Source organism: Sorex araneus, chromosome X, assembly GCF_027595985.1.
Source record: "Sorex araneus isolate mSorAra2 chromosome X, mSorAra2.pri, whole genome shotgun sequence".
Classification (NCBI taxonomy): Eukaryota; Metazoa; Chordata; class Mammalia; order Eulipotyphla; family Soricidae; genus Sorex; species Sorex araneus.
The window spans coordinates 159356394-159373131 of NC_073313.1; the positions used below are offsets into that span (position 1 = coordinate 159356394).

At 61.6% G+C, this 16738-nt stretch overlaps 2 protein-coding genes across 3 annotated transcripts in view; both read left to right on the forward strand.

Moving 5' to 3' along the window:
- Nucleotides 1-1121: 1121 nt before the first annotated feature.
- On the forward strand, nucleotides 1122-5241 carry DUSP12 (dual specificity phosphatase 12). 2 transcript variants are annotated; one of them, XM_055121405.1, is made up of 6 exons: nucleotides 1122-1638; nucleotides 2077-2190; nucleotides 2878-2996; nucleotides 3207-3303; nucleotides 3447-3633; nucleotides 4763-5241. In XM_055121405.1, the coding sequence occupies exons 1-6, from the start codon at nucleotides 1319-1321 to the stop codon at nucleotides 4925-4927; spliced, it is 1002 nt and encodes a 333-aa protein (XP_054977380.1). In that variant the 5' UTR covers nucleotides 1122-1318; the 3' UTR covers nucleotides 4928-5241. The 2 variants fall into 2 exon arrangements, with proteins under 2 accessions (XP_054977380.1, XP_054977382.1); XM_055121407.1 differs by lacking the exon at nucleotides 2878-2996 and having other exon boundaries at nucleotides 1123-1638.
- Nucleotides 5242-8249: 3008 nt separating this feature from the next.
- The window catches only part of ATF6 (activating transcription factor 6), a 28627-nt gene continuing 20138 nt past the window's right edge, over nucleotides 8250-16738 (forward strand). The window contains exons 1-9 of the mRNA XM_055121404.1: nucleotides 8250-8864; nucleotides 9371-9447; nucleotides 12226-12313; nucleotides 12709-12836; nucleotides 13358-13463; nucleotides 13632-13835; nucleotides 14910-15124; nucleotides 16228-16413; nucleotides 16502-16593. Coding sequence (XP_054977379.1) covers nucleotides 8834-8864; nucleotides 9371-9447; nucleotides 12226-12313; nucleotides 12709-12836; nucleotides 13358-13463; nucleotides 13632-13835; nucleotides 14910-15124; nucleotides 16228-16413; nucleotides 16502-16593 — 1127 coding nt within the window. The 5' untranslated portion in view covers nucleotides 8250-8833. The remainder of the gene's footprint in view (nucleotides 8865-9370; nucleotides 9448-12225; nucleotides 12314-12708; nucleotides 12837-13357; nucleotides 13464-13631; nucleotides 13836-14909; nucleotides 15125-16227; nucleotides 16414-16501; nucleotides 16594-16738) is intronic.

Consider the following 16738-nt stretch of genomic DNA (forward strand, 5'->3'; position numbering starts at 1 on the left):
TATCAAATGCTTCCTTGTCAGTAGGGCTGTTTTTTTTGGGGGGGAAACTCCAACAACAATAGTGAGTTTTATGTTGAAATATGGAATGTAATCAAGGTAAAGAGAAAATGGGGTGAAGTTTATCAGTTATGCAGGCGGGGGTGGAGGGGTGGGGGGTGGGAGGTATACTGGGGTGTTTGGTGGTGGAATATGGGCACTAGTGAAGGGACGGGTGTTTGAGCATTGTATAACTGAGACATAAGCCTGAGAACTTTGTAACTTTCCACTTGGTGATTCAATAAAATAAATAATTAAAAAAAAAAAAAAAAGAAAAACACAGAGGGCTAGAGAGATAGCACAGCCAGTAGGGCATTTGCCTTGCACGCGACCAACCCGGGCTCGAGTCCCAGCATCCCACACTGTCCCCTGAGCACCGCCAGGGGTAATTTCTGAGTGCAGAGCCAGGAGTTAACCCCTGTGCATCGCCAGGTGTGACCCAAAAAGCAAAAACAAACAAAACCACACACAGAGGTTAATGACACAGAGGTTAACGTATTTGCTTTGCACACAATTGATCCAGATTTGTCCCAGCCCTACTTTGGGTCCCCCTGAACCCTGCCAGGAGTTAGCCCTGAGCCCTGCTGGCTGTGGCACTGGAAAAAAAAAATATTGGAAAAATGAAGTTTTGCTTAAAAGGTATAAAAGGATACTATGCATCCCGTGATTAAGTTTGGTTCAAAGGGCATAAAAGGATGATATGCATCCAGTGATTAAGTTTGGCCTCAAAGACATAAAAAGATGACATGCACTCAGTGATTAAGTTTGTCTCAAAAGAGGTCTCATCAGAGGTCTGTGATCCCCTTACTTCTTTGTAACAGATGCAAGTTGCCTTTGAGAGAGAAGATGTGTTTTCCCACTAAGGGGACCTGGAAAATCTTGAGTGGGGCCGAGGACCTTTCTGCTCGTAGCGTTCCCTGCATCTAAGGATGCTCTCCAGAAAGTCTCGCCCTACACAGCCCGGAAACCCTGCGGCCAGAAGGAAAGGCCCATCTTCGCGGTCCTCCGAGCCTGCAGCGACGCGCGCCGGCCGCCGGAGAAGGGCCGCTCTAGTCTACGCCGCTCGGTGGTGCCGGCGTGAGCCTGGGCACCTCCGCCGTGCTAGAGGCGGGCGCGCGGGAGAGGCCGTTCTAGCCCGCGCCGTTCGGTAGTGGCCCCGTGGGCCTGGACGCCGCCATGCTGGAGGCGGCGCGGGGGAGGCCGCTCTAGCCCGCCCCTCGGTGGTGCCCATACTGCGGGCGGCGCGGAGGAGGCCGCTCTAGCCCGCCCCTCGGTGGTGCCCATGCTGGACGGGGGTGTGGGGGGCGCGGGGCGCCGGGCGCGGGGGTCGCAGGGGCTGCAGGTGCTGCAGGTTCGGCCCGGGCTGTTCCTGGGCGCGGCCGTGGCGGAGCCGGGCGACCTGCACGAGGCGGGCATCGCGGCCGTGCTGTCGGTGGACGCGCAGCCGCCGGCCTGGACACCCGGCGCCGCGGACCTGGGGCTGCAGACACTGTTCGTGGCGGCGCTGGACAGCCCCGAGGCCGACCTGCTCAGTCAGCTGGACCGCTGCGTGGCCTTCCTGCTCCGGGCCCGCGCCGACGGCCGCGCCGCTCTGGTGCACTGGTCAGCGGCCGCAGGGGGACGGGGGTGGGGTGGACACCCGGGGACGGGGTCTCAGCATCCCAGGGACGGGCTGGGCATCCGGGGACTGGGGCCTTGGCATCACAGGGGGACTAGGATCTCGGCCACCCCTGGGGCACCAGGTTTTTGTTTTTTTTTTGGGAGCAGCGTCTCAGCACTGGGATCGGGGGTCTCAGCAGTCCTCGGCGTCAGGGGACCAGGATCTCGGCATCCCGGGAACGAGCCTGACATCCTGGCTCTGTGTCTGGGACCCTCCGGGGTGCTGGGAGTGGAACCCGGCTGGGCACAAGCAGGGCCAGCGCCGCCCCCACCTGCCCTCTGGGTTTCAGGCTCCCTGATCGGCTGCAGGGGGGGAGCGTGGCGGTGCCCAGAGCAGTGTCCGCCGGGCCTGTGGGGTCTCATCTTCTCGGTCTCTTCCAGCCACGCGGGAATCAGTCGGAGTGTGGCCGTCGTGACCGCGTTTCTCATGAAGACCGAGCAGCTGCCCTTTGAGGCGGCCTATGGGGAACTCCGGGCTCTGAAACCTGAGGCCAAGTGAGTGCATGGGTGACGCTGCCCAGGGTTGGGGGTGGAGAGGGAGAGGGAGAGAGATGGAGAAACAGGGAGATGGGGAGAGAGGAGAGAGAGGAGGGAGAGGGATAGAGATGGAGAGACAGGGAGATGGAGCGAGAGGGAGAGAGATGGAGAGACAGGGAGATGGAGAGACAGGGAGATGGAGCGACAGGGAGAGAGATGGAGAGACAGGGAGATGGGGAGAGAGGAGAGAGAGGAGGGAGAGGGATAGAGATGGAGAGACAGGGAGATGGAGCGAGAGGGAGAGAGATGGAGAGACAGGGAGATGGAGAGACAGGGAGATGGAGCGACAGGGAGAGAGATGGAGAGACAGGGAGATGGGGAGAGAGGAGAGAGAGGAGGGAGAGGGATAGAGATGGAGAGACAGGGAGATGGAGCGAGAGGGAGAGAGATGGAGAGACAGAGAGATGGAGAGACAGGGAGATGGAGAGACAGGGGGATGGAGAGACAGGGAGAGGGAGAGACAGGGGGATGGAGAGACAGGAAGATGGAGAGTGAGGGGGATGGAGAGACAGGGAGAGGGAGAGACAGGGAGATGGAGAGACAGGGGGATGGAGAAGTAGGGGGATGAGAGACAGGGGGATGAGAGACAGGGGGATGGAGAGACAGGGGGATGGAGAGACAGGGGGATGGAGAGTTTCTGCGCAGGATGAACGAGGGCTTTGAGGCGCAGCTGAAGCTGTACCAGGCCATGGGCTGTGAGGTGGACGCGGCCAGCGTCCTATACAAGCAGTACCGCCTGCAGAAACTGACTGAGAAGTACCCAGGTAGGCGTGTGTGGCAGCCCTGGGGGGCATTTGCCCTGCCCAGGGCCCGATAGGGGGGGTGGCAGTGGCTGGAACTGGCTCGTCCAGTGGGCTGGGGTCCGTCTCCCTGGGCTGTCCGCAGCGCCCGGCCCCGCCCTCCCGGGCTGTGGACTTCCCGGCCCCCTGCCCCGGCGAGGGGCTTCGGGGGCCTGATCCCGCCGTGCCCCACAGAGCTGCGGCACTTGCCCCCCGAGCTCTTTGCCTTGGACCCCAGCGCCTCGCCTCAGGGCCAGCCGGACCAGGCGCTCTACAGGTGCCGAAAGTGCAGGTGAGTTCTGGCAGCCCCTGGAACGTTCTCGCGTCCTGCCCGGTGACTGAGGGCTGCGGGGAGTGGTGAGGAGGGCAGTGCCTGAGCTGGGGTGGCCGCCGTGGGCGCGGACACTGAGCCCGGCGTCCTTCCCGCCCCTGCAGGCGCGCGCTCTTCCGGAGGTCCAGCGTCCTGGACCACAGCGCGGGCAGCGCGGCCCTGGCCTTCGCCCACAAGAGGGGGACCGTGCCCGGCGCGCTGACCGCCGGGGCCCCCGCCCAGTGCACCTCCTATTTCATCGAGCCTGTCCAGTGGATGCAGCCGGCCCTCCTGGGGGTGCTGGACGGGCAGGTGAGACCCGGCATCAGGCCACTGGTCCCGGGCGCCCCGCGTCTGTCCCTCTGCGCGTTTCCAGCCTGCCCCTGCCCCCGCCCCAGGCCACCTGTCAGTGTGCGGGTGTAGACGGGGATCGGGGAAGAACAGACTATTCCTGAAAAGCCTGCTGGGAGAAGCAGCAAGTCACTTTGTGAGTCGGAGGCCCAGGCTCAGCCAGGCACCCCAGAAATACTGTTTAAAAAAACTCAGGCGCCGGAGTGATAGCACAGCGGGGAGGGCGTTTGCCTTGCACGTGGCCGGCCCAGGTTCGATTCCCAGCATCCCGTAGAGTCCCCCAAGCACCGCCGAGAGTTATTCCTGAGCGCAGAGCCAGGAGGAACCCGTGAGCATCGCCGGGTGTGACCCAAAAAGCCAAAAAAAAAAACCCAAAAAACCCAAAAAACCACTTAGGGACCCGAGCGATAGCACAGTGGGGAGGGCGCTTGTCTTTCGTGCCGCCAACCCAGGTTCGATCCCTGGCATTCCATAGGGTTCCTTGAGCACTCTGCCAGGAGTGATTCCTGAGTGCAGAGCCAGGAGGAACCCCTGAGCACTGCCGGGTGTGACCCAAAACAAAAACTAAAATGCAAAACAACCAGTGAGAGAATTGGTAACATAAATGAATTGGTATAGATTTATTGAAGACTGGCAGAGCCGGGCAAGCTCCCTGTGGCGTATTTGATACGCCAAAAACAGTAACAATAATGGGCTTCATTGCCCTGACCCTGAACGTGACAGGGACGTTATTGGCGCCTGCTCGAGCCAATTGCTGCGCAACGGGACGACAGTGATACAGTGATACTGAAGACTGGACTTTCAGGGGGGTCACACCTGGCTCTGCGCTCAGGAATTCCTCCTGGCGGTGCTCGGGGACCCTATGGGATGCCAGGAATCGAACCCAGGTTGGCTGCACGCAAGACAAATGCCCTCCCTGCTGTGCTGTCTCTCTGATCCCACAAAAGCGTAGACCCCCCTCGCCCCAATCCCCGGGTAATGTGGGCGTCTCATGTTCTGTCCCTGCGCCCCTTCCTGCACTCACGCTCCCATCTGGCGCGGTCAGTGGGCGGTTCTGGCGGGCGAGGCTAACGCCCCCGTTCTCCTGCAGCTGCTCTGCCCGAAGTGCAAGGCCAAGCTGGGCTCTTTCAACTGGTGCGGGGAGCAGTGCTCCTGCGGCCGCTGGGTCACGCCCGCCTTCCAGATCCACAAGAACCGAGTGGATGAGATGAGACGGCTGCCGGCCCTGGGGCCACCGACAGGGGAACCCAGCTAGTGACGGCTGCTGGGCTGCGTGGAGGGACGCCGGGACCCCCGGCTCTGGCTCCCCCCCACCCTCGGCCCAGCTGGGAGCGCTAGCGGCTCCACCTTGGAGGACGGTGGCCCAGGGCCACGTGGGAGCTGGACTTGCAACTGCTGCCATGTGGGCAAGCGCCTTTCGTGGACACCGAATCCTCGGCCACGTGGACGGTGACCAAATCCTCTGCCACAGGGACGGCGCAACGGGATGGTGACAGCCCGTGTCCCTCATTTGTTTTTAAACTGAGTCGGCAACTGGATCTTACAGCTTGCAATACAAATGAAAATTGCCATGTTTTTTTTTTTTCTGTTGTTATTGTTGTTGTCCCGGGCTGGAGTGATAGCACAGTGGGGAGGGCGTTTGCCTTGCACGTAGCTGACCCGGGTTCGATTCCTCTGCCCCTCTTTGAGAGCCCGGCAAGCTACTGAGAGTATGGAGCCCGCATGGCAGAGCCTGGCAAGCTACCCGTGCGTATTGGATATGCCAAAAACAGTAACAAGTCTCTCAATGAGAGACATTATTGGTGCCCACTCGAACAAATCCATGAGCAACGGGATGACAGTGACAGTGACAGTGTTATTGTTGTTCCGGGCTAGAGCGATAGCACAGCAGGTAGGGTGTTTGCCTTGCACGCAGCCAACCCGGGTTCGATTCCTCCGCCCCTCTTCAAGAGCTCGGCAAGCTACCGAGAGTATCCCGCCCGCATGGCAGAGCCTGGCAAGCTCCCCATGGCATATTCGATATGCCAAAAACAGTAACAAGTCTCATAAAGGAGACGTCACTGGTGTCCGCCTGAGCAAATAGGTGAACAACAAATAGGATGACAGTGACAGTGACAGTTGTTCCATTTACTACCCCCCTCCAAAACTCTCCTCTCTCTGATGGGAAGTGGGGGGCATGTTCCCCTGTTAACGCTGCCGAGTGTACGTGGTCACAGCAGTGAGAGCAGGAGAGATGGGCTCCCTCCGTTTATATGCTTCTGGCCGAGTCGTTTTCACGCCGCGTGGGCTCGGGATGGGATGGGCAGGGGGTCTGTCTCACTGGAGGCACGGTCACGGGACGGGCAGGGGTCTCACTGGAGGCCCAGGCGTCGTTGCCATGTTCTGCCTCTCGTTCCGATCCTGCCTGATCTGGTAGGAAGACCTTCTGCCCCCCAGTCTGAGCTGATCATGCCCTGCTGCGGAGGGGGGGGTCTCCCCGGCCCCCCAGAGTGCAGGCCCCTTCCCGCCTCAGAGCAGCTGAAAACTGGGTAGGAGAGGCTCTAGAAGGTAAGAGTGGAACCAACAGCTCCCGGAAGGGGAGATAGGAGGTAATCAGGTGGCGCCTATTAACGTTTCCGGGAACTCCCTGGTAAAAAGACGCTTTTGCAGTGGCAGGAAACGCACAGAAAGGGCTGCTCCTGCCAGTGGCGTTAGACTGAGGAGAGCTGCCCCGTGCCGTGGAGTCAAGTGTAACTGGTCTCGTCTTCATGCTCCTACTTCATAGCCAGCACACAGCATGAAGACGTGGGTTCAGGTTTGAGATGCAGTGGCAGAGCACTGCCTTGTATGTTGAGGTTCAGGGGTCCCCCCTGCAGTACCGCCAAAAGGAAAAAAAAGTAGTAAGTATCCATCAATGGGGAAATGAAAAAATGGGGGGAAAAACCTATAAAAAACTGATCTGGGGGCTGGAGTGATAGCATAGTGGGTGGGGCGTTTGTCTTGCACATGGCTGACCCGGGTTCAAATCCCAGCATCCCATATGGTCCCCTGAGAACCGCCAGGAGTGATTCCTGAGTGCAGAACCAGGAGTAACCCCTGTGCATCACCGGGTGTGACCCAAAAAGGAAAAAAAAAAAACTTCTGGGGGCTGGAGCAATAATACAGCAGGTAGGGATTTGCCTTGCACACAGCTGACAAGGGTTCAATTTCCAGCACCCCATAGGGTCCCTTGAGCACTGCCAGGAGCGATCCCTGAGTGCAGAGCCAGGAGTTAGCCCTGTGCATCTCCAGGTGTGACCCAAAAACCTGAAAAAAAAAAGTGACCTAATAGATAAAGCATACTTGTATCACTTGTCATCCCGTTGCTCATGGAGTTGCTCAAGCAGGCGCCAGTAACGTCTCCATTTGTTCCTGTCGCGTGCTAGTGTAGCCCAATGTCATCTGCTTGCTCCAGGAACACGAAAAGCTCCCCCCTCGATAAAGCACTGTCACTGTGTCTTTAATCCCATTGCTCATCGATTTGCTCTAGTGGGCACCACTAACATCTCCATCGTGAGACTTGTTACTGTGTTTGGCATATCGAATAAGCCACGGGTAGCTTGCCAGGCTCTGTCGTGCAGGTAAGATATTCTCAGTACCTTGCCGGGCTCTCCGAGAGGGACGGAGGAATCGAACCCGAGTCGGCCGCGTGCAAGGCGAATGCCCTACCCGCTGTGCTATCACTCCAGTCCATTATTAGTTACTTTAAAGTTATCATTAGTAGTTGCTGTTGTTTGGGGGTCACACCCATTGGTGCTCGGGACTCACTCCTGGCTCTGTTATTATATTTTGTTTTGGGGTCACACCCATTGGTGCTTAGGCCTCCTGGCTCTGTTATCATTTTTTGTTTTTTGCTTTTAGATCACACCTGTGGTGCTCCGAGCTCACTCCTGGCTCTGATTGTTATCATTTTTTGTTTTGGGGTCACACCCGTGGTGCTTGGAGCTTAGTCCTGACTCTGATTGTCATTACTTCTTTTTTGTTTTGGGGTCACATCCACTGGGTGCTCAGACCCCATTCCTGGCTCTGATTGTTATTATTGTTTCTGCTTTTGGGTCACACCAGTGGTGCTCCGAGCTCACCCCTGGCTGACTGTTATCATTATTTTGTTTGTTTGTTTTGGGATTAGACCCACAGGTGCTCAGGGCTCACTCCTGGCTGACTGTCATTAGCATCATTAGCACCCCGTGGTGCTCTGGGCTCACTCCTGGCTCTGTCATCAGCATCACTCTTCCTGTTTGGGGCCGCACCCAGCGGTGCTCAGGCCTCACTCCCGGCTCTGATTGACATTAGCATCATTATTTTGGTTTTTGGGTTGCATCCCCGGTGCTCAGGCCTCACTCCTGACCCCGCCTGTCATCAGCATCATTATTCCTGTTCGGGGTCGCACCCGGCGCTGCTTTGGGGGACCCTGTGCGGTGCCGGGGCCGAGACCAGGCCCTGCCTGACCCACCCCGAGAGACAGTAACTGGCAGCCCCGGCAGGTCCGGCCGGGGGTCGCGGGGCGCCGGGGGTTGATTTGGGTCCGCGGCGGCCGCCGGGTCCTAGCGCGAGGCGGATTCCTTCCTGCACGCCCGGGGAAGGGGTCGCGCCCCCCGCCCCCCGCCCTGAACGAGCCCCTCGGGGACTCCGGGCCCATTCGCGGGCGCCCCCGGGGCAGCGGGTTATCTGGCAAGGGACTGCTCCTGGCGGGCGAGGGAGCGGGGCTAGCGGGGTACCCAGGACGCGGCCGCCTCCGCCTCCGGCCCGGCCACCCGGTGCGGCTGGGAGGGCGCTGGGGTTTCCCCGTGTTGCTCGGGTGGGGGGGGTGTCCTCGCGCCCTGACGCGACGCTCCTGGTACTGGGAAACTTGCCTCGGGTTGCATCAGCGCGGCGGGATGCGAGCGCTCGAGCCTGGAGCTCCGCGGCCCCAACGCGCTCTGTGAAGAGATTTGTACCCCGGCGGCCACCATTGCCGCCGCGCCCGCGGAAGTTTGGTCCCCGCCGGCCGCCGTCGCAGCTGCGCCCGCGGAAATTTGGCCACCGCCGGCCCCCGTCGCCGCCGCCGCGCCCGCGGAAGTTTGGCCGCCGCCGGCCGCTGTCCTTCCGTCTTGCTTCCGGGAAAGCGCAGGTGTCTGAGGGGTCCGGCGGGCGCGGCGGCGCCATGGAGCCCCCGAGGCCGGACGAGGAGTGGGGTGAGCAGGCCGGACGGCTTGGGGGTCCCGGCTAGCCCCTCTGACCATTCCCTGCCGGACGCGGGCCCCTGCGTGGCCCCTGGCGGCCCCCGCGTGACCCCGGGAGACCCCAGGACGCAGTCCCCGTCGTGACCCCGGGCCACCCCCAAGTCCCCGGGCGTGGACCCCTACGTGTCCACGGCCGACCCCCCAGGCGCGATCCCTGACATGTCCACGAGCGACCCCCAGGCGTGGTCCCCGACGTGTCCACTGGAGACCCCGGGTCCCCGGGTGATCCCCAGGCGCCGTCCCTGACCTGTCCACGGGCGACCCCTGGGCGTGGCTCTCGGCCTGATCCCTTCGGGGGATGCCCCCGAGATGTCACTGTCCGCCCCGAGCGGCCCCGAGGTCCAGGAGGCAGCATGGGGTCCCCGCCCCCTGCGCTGGGAGGACCCTGAGCCAACAGCCTGGAAGGTTCTTCCCGCCGTGACCAGGCGCGCCCCCCTCTCCCCGCCTCTCGCCCCCAGACTCCGCCCTGTTCGCCGAGCTCGGCTACTTCCCGGAGGCTGAGGACCCCCAGCTGGACGCGGGGAACGAGCCATATGTAAGTGACCCCGAGGGTCAGGCCGCAGCCGCGCCTCCTCCTGCTCCCAAAGCCGGGCTGCCCGACCCTGGGCCCCACGGGTGACCGGGGAGAGGTCACTCTGCACTCGGCCAGTAGGGGCAACGGGGAGATGGTGGGGGGGTCTGGGGCGTCCTCACATCCCGCCCAGGGGACCGCTTTGAAAGCGGAGTGAAATGAGCTGCGCGTGGAGCTTGCTGCCGGCTGGCGCTTCCCTTTGGCCTCTGAGACCCTCATCCCGGGCCGGGTCCATGGGGGCAGCCCGTGGCTTTTCCTTCCCAGCCGGAGTCCGCGCGAAAAGAGATGCTCAGGGCCCTCCCCTGATTCTGGGTGGCGTCCGGTGCTCTGTGGGACGCTGCCTGTGGTCACTTGACTCACTGCTGCTGCTGGTCTGTGCAGGCCAGAGACCACCGGGGAGCAGCGGTCAGGCTGAAAGCCCTGGACCACACGTTCTTTCCTGGGGGTGAAGTCGGTGCCGGGGGCCAGGAGATGCTCTTTGGGCTGCTTTGCACCCAGGAGGCCCCAGGCTCATCTCTGGCCCTGGGTGCTGAGTGAGTCCCCACTGCTCTGGGCTGTGTCCACGGGGCCGTGGCTACTGGTAGCCTGGAACTCAGGCTTCTTGAGGCTGAGCAGAAAGCTTGCAGAGTTTGAGGCTTTTGAAATGACAGAGTTGCTAGACTTAATGTTGTTTTACGTTGTTATAATTTTTTTTTGGCTTTTGGGGGTCAGACCTTGCGATGCTCGGGGCTGCCTCCTGGCTCTGTACTCCGGAATTACTCCCGGTGGTGCTCTGGGACCAAATGGGATGTCAGGGATCGAACCCGGCACAGCTGCGTGCCAGGCGAACACCTTCCCCTCTGGACTACTGCTCTGTTCCCAAGGTTTTAAAATCGTGATAGTAGGGGCTGGAGAGATAGCACAGCGGGTAGGGTGTTTGCCTTGCACGCGGCCAACCCGGGTTCAAATCCCAGCATCCCATATGGTCCCCTGAGCACAGCCAAGGGTAATTCCTGAGTGCAGAGCCAGGAGTAACCCCTGTGCATCTCCAGGTGTGACCCAAAAAGCAAAAAATAAAAAAATAAATAAAATAAAATCGTGATAGTAGATTCGAAGGCGGTGAAAGCACAGACAGAGGCTTGAGAAGGAGTTTTTTCCCAACTCACGTGACGGTCCTCACATTTCCATAGATAACCGGCACCAATATTTGCCCAATTTAAGGCTATCTGATAAGGAAGCAGTTTCCCCTCTCTCCTTCTGTTCCATTCTCAGTAAAACTCACCACAACCTAGACATTTTGAAATGCTAGTATTGGGGCTGGAGCGATAGCACAGCGGGTAGGGCGTTTGCCTTGCACGCGGCCAACCCTGGTTCGAATCCCAGCATCCCATATGGTCCCCTGAGCACCGCCAGGGGAGATTCCTGAGTGCAGAGCCAGGAGTGACCCCTGTGCATCGCCGGGTGTGACCCAAAAAGCAAAAAAAAAAAAAAAAATGAAATGCTAGTATTTTTCTAGAAAAGGGTAATGGAGGGATTGTTAATCATTGCTAGATTGACTGTGGCCCTTGGCCTGAAGCTGGCTTCTCTGTTGGTGTCACTTTTGGTGGATAGACTCCCTCTGACTCCGTGTCACCACTTTCCTATGACGTGTTCCCTGCCCTCGTCCCTAATCGCAAAAGTTTAAAATAGCAGCTGGCAGCGTCTCCGTCACAGACTGTGGGATCAGGCAGCAGGTGTGTGTGTGTGTGTGTGTGTGTGTGTGTGTGTGTGTGTGTGTAGGGGGCTGGAGGTTGGCCTGTGACGTGCCTCTTGCTCACCCAAAATCATGTTTGCATATGAATTTTGAAAAAAAAACAATGATCAAGGGGCCGGAAAGATGTACAGTAGGTAGGGTGTGTGCTTCGCACATGGCCAACCTAGGTTCCATCCCCAGCTCCACACAGGGATGCCCAAGCCCAGCAGAGGTGATCCCTGAGCACCACCTGGTGTGGCCCCAAGCCAAACAGCAACAGCTTGGGCCAAGTCAGGCTGTGTGGGGGGGACTCCGGAGACCGCAGGGTGCTTGTCCCTGACAGATTCAGGGAGCAGCTTTCTAATTGGTGGGCGGCTGGAGAAAGCAGCTTTCTGATTGGTTGGTGGCAGTAGCAGCTTTCTGATTGGTGGGCAGCAGCTACCGTGGCAGAAGGAGGGAGTGGGAACAGCTTTCTAATTGGATGGCAGTTATAGAAGGAGGGAGTGGGAACAGCTTTCTAATTGGATGGCAGTTATCGGGACAAGGAGGAACAGCCTTTTGATTGGTGGGCGGCAGGAGGGAATAGCTTTCTGATGGGTGGGCGGCAGCTACTGGAACAGAAGGAGGGAGCGGGAGCAGCTTTCTGATTGGATGGCAGTTACCAGGACAAAGAGGAGCAGCTTTCTGATTGGTGAGCAGCAGCTACCGTGGCAGAAGGAGGGAGAGGCAACAGCTTTCTAATTGGATGGCAGTTATCGGGACAGGAGGAGCAGCCTTTTGATTGGTGGGCGGCAGGAGCACTAGCTTTCTGATAGGTGGGTGGCAGCTACTGGGACAGAAGGAGGAAGCGGGAACAGCCTTCTGATTGGATGGCAGTTACCGAGACAAGGAGGAGCAGCTTTCTGATTGGTGGGCAGCAGGGTTGCAGCTTTCTGATTGGTGGGTGCGGCAGTTACTGACAGTGGTGGTTTGCCTTTTAAGCGAATTTATGTCATTTTAACCAATTTTTTTTGCCGATTTGAAACTCACAGGAGAACACTTTTGATAATCTTGATTTCGATCTGGATCTGATGCCCTGGGAGGCTGGCCTCTGGGACCTCAGCAGGCCGCTCTGCACAGGTACCTCTGGGGATACGTGGGGGCCCGGGGCGAGGGACGCTCCTCCCCTCTGCTGCGGCCCTGACCCCGGTTTCCTGCCAGCGAGCCAGGAGAATGCTCTGGGCTTTGCCTTGTATGGCAGGTGCTTTCCCAGAGAATTTTCTCCTGTTTTCTCCACCTTAAAGAAGGACTTTGGGGAACGTGCCGGGTGTGGCCAGTGATAGGACAGACCCTGTGGCGGAGGTGTCCACTGCATCCACTTCTCCTTCCCTGGCCCAGTTCCGGGGTGTTGACTCGGACCCCATGGAGGGCAGGATCCTAGACATGTGTCCAGCTACCACCCGCCGTGTCCTGGCGACTTTGGCACCTCCCGGGGCACAGCGAGCCGGGCTGGAGTGTGGCCTCATGTCTTGCAGTGGACGACATCAAGACAGAACCCCTGCCCCTGTCCCCGGCCGCCTCGCCTTGCTCTGTTGAGTCTCCTGAGTCTGTTGTCTCCTCCTCCTCTCCCTCCTCCTCTTCCTCCTCCACTCAACACGTGCCCGTAAGTAGCCGGGCCTGGCCTGCTTCCGCTCTGCGGGTGCCAGGGAGGGTCTGGGGTCCAGGTGGGCTGGGCTTTGCCCTCCTGCTCCCTGCGTGCCGCCCCCACCCTGGTCTAGTGAGGGGGGATGGGGTGCATGCTCCGGCTCCACCTTTGGGCCAAGAGTCTGTAGCTTCTGTTGAGATGCTCCTTGCTGCGATGACGCCCTCTGATCGGGCAGGGGGTGACACAGCCATAGTCTGTTCCCGCCAGGGGCCGCCTTGTCCTCTGTGTGGGTTTGAGGCGCTTCCCCGCCCGTTGCGGTTCCGTGGTGAGCTTCTGCATGACCGTTTTTTTTTTTTTGGGGGGGGGCACACCCGGCGATGCTCAGGGCTTCCTCCTGGCTCTGCCCTCAGGAATCACTCCTGGCGGTGCTGGGGGGACCCCGTGGGATGCTGGGAATGAACCTGGGTCGGCCACGTGCCAGGCCAGTGTCCTCCCCGCTGCACTGTGGCTCCAGCCCCGTGACCATTTGTTTTGCACAGGAGGAGTTGGACCTTTCCGCTGCTTCCCAGCCGTCTCCCCTGTCCCTGTACGGGGAGGGCTCTCCCGTGAAGGAGGACAAGCCGGCCGGGCCGCACGGCAAGCCCGGTATGCCGGGGGGCGGGGGTGGGGGGACTGTGGGGGGTGGGCAGGCGAGGACTTGGCTGTGCTTCCAGCGGGTGGTGGGGCCGGTGGGTGCGGTGAGAGGGGCTGTGGAATCCCTCTTGGGGCTGCTCACGGCTGCTGTCTGCCTCCCCCCCCCCCCGGGCCCCTCAGAAAATGGACCCATTCCAAAGCGGAAAACACAGATGAGTTCGAAGCCTTCGATTCAGCCCAAGCCCCTGCTACTTCCGGCTGCACCCAAGGCCCCGGCGACCGCCAGCGTCCCGGCAAAGGCCATCCTCATCCAGACGCTGCCCGCGCTGGTGCCCCTGGCCAAGCAGCAGCCCCTCATCAGCATCCACCCGGCACCCCCGAAAGGTACCGCGTGCGGCCAGCTGGGCGTTGGGGGGCCCCACACGTGCCCTTCTTTGTCAGGCAGTGTGCTGAGGGCAGGCGAGAGTGCAGGGGTGAGGCACGGGGAGAGTGGAAGGGTCAGGCACTGTGCTGAGGGCAGGAGAGAGTGCAGGGGTGAGGCACTGGGCTGAGAGCTGAAGAGAGTGCAGAGGTGAGGCACTGGGTTGAGGGCAGGAGAGAGCGCAGGGGTGAGGCACAGGACTGAGAGTAGGAGAGAGTGTAGAGAGTGTAGGGGTGAGGCACTGGGTCGAGGGCAGGAGAGAGTGCAGGGGTCAGGCACTGGGCTGAGACTAGGTGAGAGTGTGCAGGTGTGAGACACTGGGCTGAGCAAGAGAGGGTGCAGTGGTGAGGCACTGGGCTGAGGGAAGGAGAGAGTGCAGGGGTGAGGCACTGGGCTGAGGGCTGAAGAGAGTGCAGGGGTGAGGCACTGGGCTGAGGGCCGGGACAGTGCAGGGTCAGGCACAGGCTGACCCAGGATTTGTTGCTGTATGTGGCCCCTCCAGCTCTGTCAGGATGATCCCTGAGCACCACTGGGCATGAACCCCATCCCATCCTCGCCCCCCCCAAATATGAGGGGGTGGGAAATGAAAGGAAACCGAGGAGTGTCTCTCTTGAGTCTGGAGTGACTGTCCAGTCTTGATCGCTGCTCCCGGCTCTGTGCTCCAGCCCCGTGATTCTCTCCGGCCCCAGCACTTCCCGAGTGGGGAAGGAAGGGCCTTCCCGAGTCAGAGCACCCGCCGCCTTTGGGGGCGGCAGGCAGCCAGTCGGGTGGGCCCCTGCACCCCTGCCCTCGTCCTGGAGGCCCTGCCTGTGCTTCTGCCGTCTGTCCACCAGGGGGCCCCGCAGAGCCGCGGTCTGCAGCTCACCCTCGGCCGGGGCTTTGAGTGACCGCGCTTGAGCCCCGAAGCCCACAGGTCCCCGAGCCCCGGGAGAGACCCCTGAGCACCTCCGGGTGGGACGCTGAAGACAGAAAGGCCGCTGATAGAAGCAGAGCGTTGAGAGCGCCTGCCCACCGCTGACCGCTCGCTCTCCCCGCAGCCCCGACCGTGCTGCTGTCGCCGCCCGCCGTGGTGCAGCTGCAGGCGCCCAGCGTGCTGCCCTGTCCCCCGCCCGTGCTGGCCGTGGCCGGTGGCGCCGTGCAGCTGCCCAACCACGTGGTGAACGTGGTGCCGGTGCCCGGCAGCCCGGCCGGCGGGAAGGTGTCCGTGACCAAGCCCGTCCTGCCCAGCCCGGCCAGGAGCGCCGGCTCCGACGTGAGTACCGGGCGGCCAGTGTCCGCTGGGCCGTCCGCGCGCGCGGGAGAGGCCGGCAGCCCGTGGGAAGGCCGGCGCAGCGGGCACTCCGGGCGCTGACCCCTGGGCATCGTGCGGGCCAGCGCGGGGCGGGGCGGGCCTGGCCGCGCGGGGCCATGCCCTGCTGACGTGGCGCCTGCTGCCTTGGCCGCCCCGCCTGGCCGCGGCCTGTCCAGCGCCTGCCAGCGGGCCGCGTGCTCTGCATGCCTTGTCCCGGCGGGGCTGTGCCTGGTTCGAATTAGCTCTGCCTGGCCCAGCCCTGCCTGGCCCTTCCCTACCCTGCCCAATGGGAGACGGCCCCGGGCCACCCGGGGGACCCCGCACGGGGACCGTTTCCCAGGGGACTGGGACGATCAGCCGCGGGGTAGCAGGGAAGAGGCCGTGCCCCGCCCACCGTCCCCACGACTGCCCTTGCCCGGGGCCCTGACCCCATGCGCAATGGCGGGGAGCCTGTGCTAGGGAGCGGTGACGTCAGACCTGGGAGGGTTAGTGATGCAGCAGGGGCGGAGCTGTGCGTGATGACGTCAGACCCTGCGTTTGGGGGGTGGTGACGCAGCTGAGGGCGGATCCATGAATGATGATAGGCGGCTGGGGGGGGGTTGGTGATGCGGGGGACGGGAGGGCGGAGTCATGCGTGTGACATCAGACAGTTTGGGGATTGGTTTAGCAGTGGGGGCAGAGCCAAGCGTGTGACGTCAGACTGTTGGAGCAGGTGGTGCCGCTGGGGGGTGGAGCCGTGACATCAGACTGTAGGGGTCCGTTTCGCCGTGGGGGGGATTAGTTTAGCCGGCTGACCATGCGTGTGACGTCAGACTATGAGGGGTTGATTTTGCTGCGGGGGCAGAGCCATGACGTCAGAGTGTTTGGGGTGGTTTAGCTGGGGCGGAGCCATGAGTGTGACGTCAGACTGGGGGGTCCGCTTAGCCTTGGGGGTAGAGCTGTGACGTCAGACTGATGGGTTCAGCCTTGGAGGCGGAGCTGTGACTTCAGACTGTGGGGGCGGTCTAGCCACGTGCGCGTGATGTCAGGCCAGTCCGCGTGACGTCAGCCCCGCCCACCCTTAGCTGGCCGTGCTGCGGCGGCAGCAGCGCATGATCAAGAACCGCGAGTCGGCGTGCCAGTCGCGCCGCAAGAAGAAGGAGTACCTGCAGGGGCTGGAGGCGCGCCTGCGGGCCGCGCTGGGCGAGAACGAGCGCCTGCGCCGCGAGAACGGCTCGCTCAAGCGCCAGCTGGACGAGGTGGTGTCCGAGGTGCGCCCCGGCCCCGCCCCGCCCCCCCCCGCCTGCCCCCTCCCGCCCCCGCCCTGCTGGGCCTAACGTTCCCCCGCTGCTCCCCCAGAACCAGAGGCTCAAGGTGCCCAGCCCCAAGCGCAGGGCCGTGTGCGTGATGGTCGTGCTGGTGTTCCTCGTGTTCAGCTACGGGCCCGCCAGGTGAGAGCCGGGAGGGGGCTGCCCTCTCTGCGGGGGGGGTCAGGAGCAGGAGGAGAGACCCCTTGGGGGGGTGTCCTCAGGGGCACTCGCCCCCCGTCTGTCGCACTTCCCCAGCCTCTGGCCCGCGGCCTTGATCGCTCTTCGG

Bases quoted from the DNA above. Each gene is read 5' to 3' on its own strand.
- DUSP12 (XM_055121405.1), top strand. From the start codon at position 1,319: ATGCTGGACGGGGGTGTGGGGGGCGCGGGGCGCCGGGCGCGGGGGTCG. The intron at 2,191-2,877 runs GTGAGTGCATGG...GTTTCTGCGCAG, and splicing joins GCTCTGAAACCTGAGGCCAA to GATGAACGAGGGCTTTGAGG. The intron at 2,997-3,206 runs GTAGGCGTGTGT...CGTGCCCCACAG, and splicing joins ACTGACTGAGAAGTACCCAG to AGCTGCGGCACTTGCCCCCC.